This window comes from Carassius gibelio, chromosome A3 (genome assembly GCF_023724105.1).
Source record: "Carassius gibelio isolate Cgi1373 ecotype wild population from Czech Republic chromosome A3, carGib1.2-hapl.c, whole genome shotgun sequence".
NCBI lineage: Eukaryota > Metazoa > Chordata > Actinopteri > Cypriniformes > Cyprinidae > Carassius > Carassius gibelio.
Genome location: NC_068373.1, coordinates 20,987,872 through 20,996,991, shown reverse-complemented (window position 1 = coordinate 20,996,991; position 9,120 = coordinate 20,987,872). Strand labels below are relative to the sequence as shown.

The 9,120-nt window shown below is 46.3% G+C and overlaps 1 protein-coding gene across 2 annotated transcripts; it reads left to right on the top strand.

Annotated features, from left to right (window-relative positions):
- The first annotated feature begins 411 nt into the window (after nt 1-411).
- On the top strand, nt 412-8,293 carry LOC127951863 (uncharacterized). 2 transcript variants are annotated; one of them, XR_008152754.1, is made up of 3 exons: nt 412-656; nt 937-7,584; nt 7,865-8,293. XR_008152754.1 is itself a non-coding variant. In XM_052549948.1 (2 exons), the coding sequence occupies exon 2, from the start codon at nt 1,493-1,495 to the stop codon at nt 7,292-7,294; it is 5,802 nt and encodes a 1,933-aa protein (XP_052405908.1). In that variant the 5' UTR covers nt 412-656; nt 937-1,492; the 3' UTR covers nt 7,295-7,858. The 2 variants fall into 2 exon arrangements, 1 of the variants encoding a protein (XP_052405908.1); XM_052549948.1 differs by lacking the exon at nt 7,865-8,293 and having other exon boundaries at nt 937-7,858.
- Nucleotides 8,294-9,120: the final 827 nt, after the last annotated feature.

Here is a 9,120-nt window from a genome sequence, read left to right as displayed (position 1 = left end):
AAAAACTGATAAAAAAAAAAAAATGTATGCGCCCTGACCTGTATGTAATTTCCGCAATAATGAATTTTCCTACCACAGGAGCAATTCAAGCTTGAAGTACCTGATTAAAGGGGTAATTTACTGCTGGCAAGTTATAATTTTTATACAACTTGGCTGTCTATGCAGTAGAAAGGCAAAAAAAAGTTTCAGTTCTACATAAATAGAGAAAACAGAGCTGTGGTGTTCCATACCGTCAAAAACTCCCATAATTCACTTTTCCTTTTGGCGTCGCCCTGCTGTTGACCTGACTATTTATGGGCGGGAATACAAAAATGCAGATGTTTGATCTGTAGTTTTAACAAAATCCCTGGAGCTGTCAAAAGTCACATTTTATGTCATCTAGTGAACTTTTTCGGGGTATCTGGGTGTGCAAAAGGCGATAAAGAGAGCTACAGAGTGCTGCTGCATTGAATCTGTTGAGGACTTTGATTTTGAAATATGTACATCACGTATCGGTGCGTGTGTGCGCATACGTGCCGACGTCAGTATGAACCAATCGACAGTCTGTGTCTGTGACATTTAGCGATCGGTCTCTCCGCATAACGAGTGCCAGAGATGTTCATTGTCATTTATCAGCCTCAGTTTGACTGTATTTGTGCTGTGTGCGTCCTGTAGAAGTGAGTAACGATCGTTTTACACTGTTGTTTGCTTTATAGTTGTTTGTTAGTTGTGACGCAGTTATTGCACGAGATGTGCTGCATCTGAGGTATTTATGATTGCAGTTAAAGTTACAATGTTAATACCCATATTATTGATCACATAGATATCAGTGAATGTGATGTTATATTCAGTGTTTCTACTATTGTATTACAGCCTGAGGGGAGCAGCCTAGAATGTATGTCAATATGTTTATTATGTTAATTACTGATGTTAGATTCCTGTTCTCTGTGTTTGTAGGAATAAACCACACACACTTCCACAAACTTGTATGCATATGTCCTGCACATATCTACAATACATCAAGCTCTCATCCTTTGATAATCATCCAGCCTGTCGTGAGTCAAACCAACTGCAGTAAAGATCACACAGTGGATAGCCTGTACATTTGATTCCATTCTGGATGGATATAACTTGCACTTGATTCAGCTTCATCATCTCGATGTTCTCTGATGCTGCAATTACAGAGATTGAACAGAGCTAAGAATATTCATCTAATCTGAGTTTATAAAGCAGCCCATCGACTGAACAAAATACCCAAACCTCTCATCGTGAACAAGCTCATATTACAGTATCCTGACATTTAACCACTGCAGTTTATGTAAAGGCTGTCTTCCCTCACCAATGTTAATCATCATACTTTATGATTATTAAACGTATTGAAACTAATACTCTGCTCTGTGTGTTCTGACCGACACACCCGGTTCACTACGATACCTTGCTAGCCTTAGTAATTCAGATAGCTCTTTGCTACATTAAGTGGTCCTTCGAGCCGGATCGTAGCTGTGCTGGGAGTATGCAGCAGAGTGTTGGAGTATCAGAGGCCATGTCCACCCGGCCTAAGCGTTTAATCAGACAGCCCTCTTATTTGAAAGACTATGAGGTCAGTGCTATGCATTACCAGAGACCGAGTTCAGTGGCACCGCCCGCACCAAGAGAAAGCCAAAGCTCACAGTCTCATGTGACGTGGAATGAGCTTTACCCGCCTCCAGATGATAACTCTCTAAGCTTCGAGGAGAGCTTCCTAGACACTTCCAGACAGTCTTATCCCCCTATGCCTTACAGAACGGAGGGAGTACCACAGAGCAGGTTACTGAGTGAGAGTATGCGGTATGATTCAGTTTCACATCATGATACTAGAGAGGGTGAATTGACAGCCTCAGCCAGAGCGCCATTAGCAGTACAGCGAGATCAGTCCCGAGAGAGATGGCCCATGCCACCCCTTGCTACATCGGATGACTTTCAGGCTTCAGAGATAGAGGAGCCTAATGAAGAGTTACCTCCCCCACCGTGGCCTACACCAGAGTACCCTTCGATATTTGCAGTTGGTGAAGAAATGCGTATGATTAATGTCTTGGATCGGATGATGAGCGAGTTGCAGCTCATGAAAGAGAGTGTTGCCTCTAATGTCCTGACGCCCACTCATTCACACTCCACCCCGAGAGTGGTAGGCCCTTCCCAGACTAGAGGAGGTTTTGATCAGTACAATGCCAAGGTTTGTACTCCGAGGCCAGCAACTTATTCTACTGTTTCACATCCACCCCCTGTTTATCATTCAGATGTGGGCTCTGCACGGAGGAGTGGAGTCCGACCTGGCATGAATCAGTCATACCCTACTCAAAGTACACATTTCTCCCCTGGGTCAGTGACATTGGGAGGGGAGTACCGGGGGCCTACGCCGAAGATTCCCCTTTTCATTCGTAATGACCCGATGGAGTTCTCTCGTCTGAAGTTAGCCCTAACTAATCTGTTGCCGGCCGATGCTTCAGAGCTTTTTAAGTACCAGATTCTGGTGGATCATGTAAAGCTAGAAGAGGCGTGTCTCATTGCAGACTCCTTTATTAATTCACCTATGCCATATACCGACACAATGATCGCCTTAACAGAGAAGTTTGGACAGCCGCATCAAGTCGCCTTGAAGAGGATCGCTGCGGTGATGGATTCATCTGAGGTGAGAAGAGGGGATATAGCTGCCTTTGAGAGGTTTTCTCTGCAGGTGCAGTCGCTTGTGGGTATGCTGCAGACGTTAGGTCCAGATGGGGAGGTTGAATTACGATGTGGCTCACACGTTGCTCGATTGCTCACCAAGCTTCCACCAGAGATGCGAGCAAACTTCCGTCGTCAGATGTTCCAGCATTCTGGTCACACGCATACATTGCTGGATCTTGCAAAATGGCTACGTTATGAGTCATGGTGCCAAGGCTATGACTCCACTTCAGGTATCAGTGGTCAGGGAACATCAGGCTATCGGGTTGAGAGGAAACGCAGCAGACCAGCAGCTACAGTGTTGCATGGATCGGAGAGTGGACAGGGCAGAGCGATTAAAACGGAAGGCCCTTCAGTGCAGCAAAGGAAGAGCAGAGTAAAGCCATATTGCCCATTTTGTGAGTGTACAGAACACTTCCTTAATAAATGTCCAGCGATACAGAAGCTCACGAAAGAGGAGGTTATTGAATGGATAAGGATCAATAAGAGATGTTGGAGATGTGGAAGAGCACATATGGCCGCCCAGTGTGATCTAAAGAGGTTATGTGATGTGTGTAATGGGAAGCACTTGAGAGTCTTGCATGATGCCAACTCACGCTCTTCAGCCGAGCCGCCGAAATCTGAGAATTGCCTGGTGAGTACCAGCACGGACGTTCTTTACGTAGATCGGCCCTCGGCTACTTCTCGTGTATTGTTGAAAGTTGTAAGAGTGTTACTGCGCAATGGAGGCAGAACGTTAGACACCTATGCGATTCTGGATGATGGGTCCGAACGCACAATGCTCCTCCCAGAAGCAGTTGACATCTTAAACTTGCAGAAGAAGCCAGAAGAGCTCGCCCTCCGTACCATCCGTCAGGAAGTTCAGACACTTCGAGGATCTGCTGTCTCATTCACTATATCACCCCTTGCAAATCCCAAGAGGAACTTTCGGATTAGGGAAGCGTTCACATCACAGCGTTTGGGTTTAGCAGACCATTCCTATCCGGTGGCCAGTTTGAAGAGAAGGTATAAGCACTTGGCGGATCTTCCCCTGGAGTCATTTGAACGGGTTAAGCCACTCATTCTGATTGGAGCAGACTATCCGAACTTACTTACCCCTGTTGAGCCGGTGAGATTGGGCCCTCCAGGAGGACCTGTAGCCATTCGCACAAGGCTGGGATGGACGCTCCAAGGGCCAGCACATTTCACACAATGGATGTCACCTACTCAACAATGTCTTCTGACTGGTGTTTCAGGCCAAACTGCCGAGCTTTTGCAGGATGTGGAGAGGCTTTGGCAGATGGATATCTTGCCATATCAAAGCAGTAGACTGGCTATGCGGTCGAAGCAGGATAGAGAAGCCGTGGAGCTGTTGGAAGCCAAGACTCAACGAGTGCAAGTTGGAAACATTCTTAGATATGCAACGCCGTTGTTACGGAGGCCGAATGTTCCCCCCCTTAGAGCGCCTATCAAAGCCGTCCTACCTAATCTCCGGAGTCTTGAGAGACGTTTGGGTCAAGACCCATTACGTGCCCAGGAGCACAGTGCAGCAATCCACAAGTTAGTGGAAGGTGGAGCAGTCAAGGAAGTTGACCCCAAAGAGACCTCTACTACAGATGAGTCGTGGTACATTCCACACCATGTTGTGAGCCACAACGGGAAGAATCGGTTGGTCTTCAACTGTTCCTTCAAGTTCCAAGGTATAAGTCTGAATGACACCCTCCTTCCCGGTCCTACGCTGGGCCCCTCACTCCTGGGAGTCCTGTTGCGCTTTAGGGAACACGCGGTAGCAGTCAGTGGCGACATTCGAGCAATGTTCCATCAGGTTCGACTCCTACCGGAGGATAGGTCACTTCTTAGATTCATATGGCGTGATATGAGACGGGATGAAAGCCCTGACGTCTACGAGTGGCAAGTTCTACCCTTCGGTACTGCCTGCTCACCGTGCTGTGCCACTTTTGCTCTTCAGATGCATGCAAGAAATCATCCTGGGCCAGGAGGGGTAGTGACACATTCAGTGGAACACTGCTTCTATGTGGACAATTGTCTCCAGAGTGTTCCCAACACAGACGAAGCCAAGGTGTTGGTTGACAGTCTCAGGTCAGTGTTATCCTCTGGAGGGTTTGAGATCAGGCAATGGGCTTGCAATAAGCCAGAAGTTCTTCAGCACCTACCAACAGAAGCAAGGTCAGATAACATGGAGGGATGGCTTTCAAAGAATGAGTCTGGATTGTCAGAACCGATCCTTGGGCTCAATTGGCAGTGGGAGACAGACACCTTAGGCTACAAGAGCCGGACTCTACAGTACACATCCCTAACCATGAGAAATGTCTATAAAGTGGTCGCCAGACAATACGACCCCCTGGGATTTATCGCACCCTACACAACTCGCGCCAAGCTGATTGTCCAAAGCATGTGGGACAAACCGCGTGATTGGGACGACCCCCTCTTACCCGCAGACTTGCAACGGGCATGGATGGAGTGGGAATCAGAGTTGCCCTTGTTGTCGAGTATTTCGCTGCCCAGACCTTATACTCCCACTCATGCCCAGCAGGAGATCACCTCTCGGCAGATTCACGTGTTTAGTGATGCCTCCGAAAAGGCTTATGGGTCAGTGTCTTACATGAGGACAGAAGACACTCAGGGTAGAGTCTATTTGGCTTTCATAGCAGCCAGATCCAGAGTAGCACCCCGCAAACAGCACTCTGTTCCCCGTCTTGAACTTTGTGGTGCCTTGACAGCAGCTCAACTTGCCAAGACCATCGAGAGAGAGCTGACCGTGAAGTTGGATCAGATTGTTCTTTGGAGTGACTCGACAACAGTGCTGACATGGTTGCGGTCTGAGTCATGCCGCTTCAAGGTGTTCGTGGGTACTCGTGTGGCAGAGATCCAGGAGCTCACAGCAGGATGTACCTGGCGCTATGTAGACTCTGCACGGAACCCAGCCGACGATGTCACCAGGGGAAAGACATTAGCAGAACTAGTCATGCCTAATCGTTGGAGTCAAGGCCCATCCTTCCTTCTTAAAGGACCTGCTGAATGGCCATCCTCACCGGGAGAGGTGTCAGGACTTGATACCTCAGAATACAGGAAGCCAACTTCCTGTGGAGTGGTATGCAGTGTGGATGGGAAAGAAACCACTCTAGGCCAGTCATTCTCATCTTGGAAAGCTCTGGTAGAGGCAGTAGCAGAGGAGGCTCACGGGGCGGCTGACCTGAAGAAGCCCTTGTCTGCAGAGGACTATCGGCAAGCAGAGTTGACGGTTTTCCGTAGAAGTCAATCAGCGTGCTTTGCAGAGGAGCTGAGTCGTCTCAAAGCTGGAAGGTTGGTAGGTCGGAGTAGCCGGCTTCTTACCCTCTCCCCAGAGCTAGACCCGGTCGAGGGAGTGATTCGAGTAGGAGGTAGACTCCGACGTGCAGAGCTGCTGGACCCAGCGTTCAAACATCCAATTATTTTGGACCCTTCATATTGGACGACTAAGTTGCTTATCCAGGATTATGATGCACGTTTGTGTCACCCAGGAACAGAGCGGGTCTTCGCAGAAATACGGCGTCAGTTCTGGATCCTCCGAGGTAGAGAAGCGATTAAGAGGGTTCAGTATCAATGTCAAGAGTGCAGGAGATGGAAATCCAAGCCATCAATCCCGAAGATGTCTGATTTACCAGTAGCCCGTTTACGGTTATACAAGCCAGCGTTCTACTCGACTGGAGTAGATTGTTTTGGACCGTTCCAAGTCAAATTGGGGAGGCGTTCAGAAAAAAGATGGGGTATCATTTATAAGTGCCTCACCACCCGAGCAGTGCACTTGGACCTCATACACGGGATGGATGCCGACTCCTTTCTGATGAGTCTCAGAAGATTCATTGCTCGCCGAGGGACTCCAGCGGAGCTCTACTCAGACCAGGGTACAAATTTTAGAGGAGGCGAGAAGGAGCTCAGTGAATGCTTCCGCAGTATGTCCTCAGATCTCAGACAACTTCTTGCCAAACAAAAGATTGACTTCCATTTCAATCCTCCTGCCGCACCTCATTTTGGGGGTACGTGGGAGCGGGAAATCAAGTCTGTCAAGGCAGCTTTGTACACGGTCATAGGAGTTCAGCCAATCTCTGAAGAGGTACTGTACACAGTTCTTCTCGAAGTTGAGGCTATCTTAAATTCGAAGCCGCTGGGTTACACCTCGTCTGATGTTGTTGACTTGGATGCTATAACCCCAAATGTTCTCCTCATGGGGCGGCCAGATGGGGCACTGCCCCAAGTAGTGTATCCTAAGAGTGAAGGACTGAGCAGACGAAGATGGCGACATTGCCAAGTTATAGCGGATCACTTCTGGGCCAGGTTCATTCGGAGTTATTTGCCAACCTTGCAGCACAGGCAGAAGTGGCATGGAGCCCCAGAGGATCTGACAGTGGGCTCAGTAGTTCTGTTGATAGACCCACAGTTCCCCAGAGCACTCTGGCCCATTGGTAGAGTGGTTGCAGTACATTGTAGTGCAGATGGTCACGTGAGGTCTGCGGATATCCAAGTCAAGGATAAGGTTTATACCAGACCCGTTGCCCGGCTGATTACTCTTCCAACGATACCTGACACTGAAGTGGATGAGCAATGCACTCCAGGTGCAACAGATTCAACTTAGCCTTTTGCGGAGACAAATTGCACACAATTTGGGGGCGGCTGTGCAAAAGGCGATAAAGAGAGCTACAGAGTGCTGCTGCATTGAATCTGTTGAGGACTTTGATTTTGAAATATGTACATCACGTATCGGTGCGTGTGTGCGCATACGTGCCGACGTCAGTATGAACCAATCGACAGTCTGTGTCTGTGACATTTAGCGATCGGTCTCTCCGCATAACGAGTGCCAGAGATGTTCATTGTCATTTATCAGCCTCAGTTTGACTGTATTTGTGCTGTGTGCGTCCTGTAGAAGTGAGTAACGATCGTTTTACACTGTTGTTTGCTTTATAGTTGTTTGTTAGTTGTGACGCAGTTATTGCACGAGATGTGCTGCATCTGAGGTATTTATGATTGCAGTTAAAGTTACAATGTTAATACCCATATTATTGATCACATAGATATCAGTGAATGTGATGTTATATTCAGTGTTTCTACTATTGTATTACAGCCTGAGGGGAGCAGCCTAGAATGTATGTCAATATGTTTATTATGTTAATTACTGATGTTAGATTCCTGTTCTCTGTGTTTGTAGGAATAAACCACACACACTTCCACAAACTTGTATGCATATGTCCTGCACATATCTACAATACATCAAGCTCTCATCCTTTGATAATCATCCAGCCTGTCGTGAGTCAAACCAACTGCAGTAAAGATCACACAGTGGATAGCCTGTACATTTGATTCCATTCTGGATGGATATAACTTGCACTTGATTCAGCTTCATCATCTCGATGTTCTCTGATGCTGCAATTACAGAGATTGAACAGAGCTAAGAATATTCATCTAATCTGAGTTTATAAAGCAGCCCATCGACTGAACAAAATACCCAAACCTCTCATCGTGAACAAGCTCATATTACAGTATCCTGACATTTAACCACTGCAGTTTATGTAAAGGCTGTCTTCCCTCACCAATGTTAATCATCATACTTTATGATTATTAAACGTATTGAAACTAATACTCTGCTCTGTGTGTTCTGACCGACACACCCGGTTCACTACGATACCTTGCTAGCCTTAGTAATTCAGATAGCTCTTTGCTACACTGGGTCTAGATAACATGGAAAAAGAGCACACATTGTTCATTTATTTTAATAAAGTGGTTCTCTTCACATTTACAGGGGAGAAACTTTGAGGTGGAAATATTTCCTCCTCTCATCCCATCGCTCCTGGGGTTCCTCAAGGTTCATGTCTTGGCCCTGTTTTGCTTTCCTTATATATGTTCCCTCAGGTATTAATCTGTCAAAATCATGATGACCAGTTTTATTTTCCTTTAAAAATCTGATGACAAAACTGCCATTGAGATGAAAGGAAATGCTATCACTAGATATTTTACACCTTGTTCAGCACCAATAAATATGTATCAACTTTTTATTATTGTTTTTCAGGCAACAGTGTACATCATAATACTCGCAATGCAAGCTGTGTATTGCTGCATTCATTGCTCATCAGCTTTTAGCTAGCCTAATCATTTCCACTTGACTGCATTTGTTTGTTGTTCCCTTTAGTGCCTTACTGAAAATATAAAAGCATAAAAATATAATTCAATATAGGCAAAAAAAAAAAACAGGATGCTGCCAGCTTGATTTTATGGCTCTTTTGTCAAATAACAAGGGAAAAGCTTGCAACGTGAACCACTATTCAAATTATATGACGGCCTGTATTTATTTTTTTTCACATTACATGCTATGAAGTACAGTAAAAAAAAAAAAAAAAATACTGTCTCAAAGATTGAAACGGGCCACCATTGATTGCTGCGTGCTCATGGTCATGATCTGTCACACAA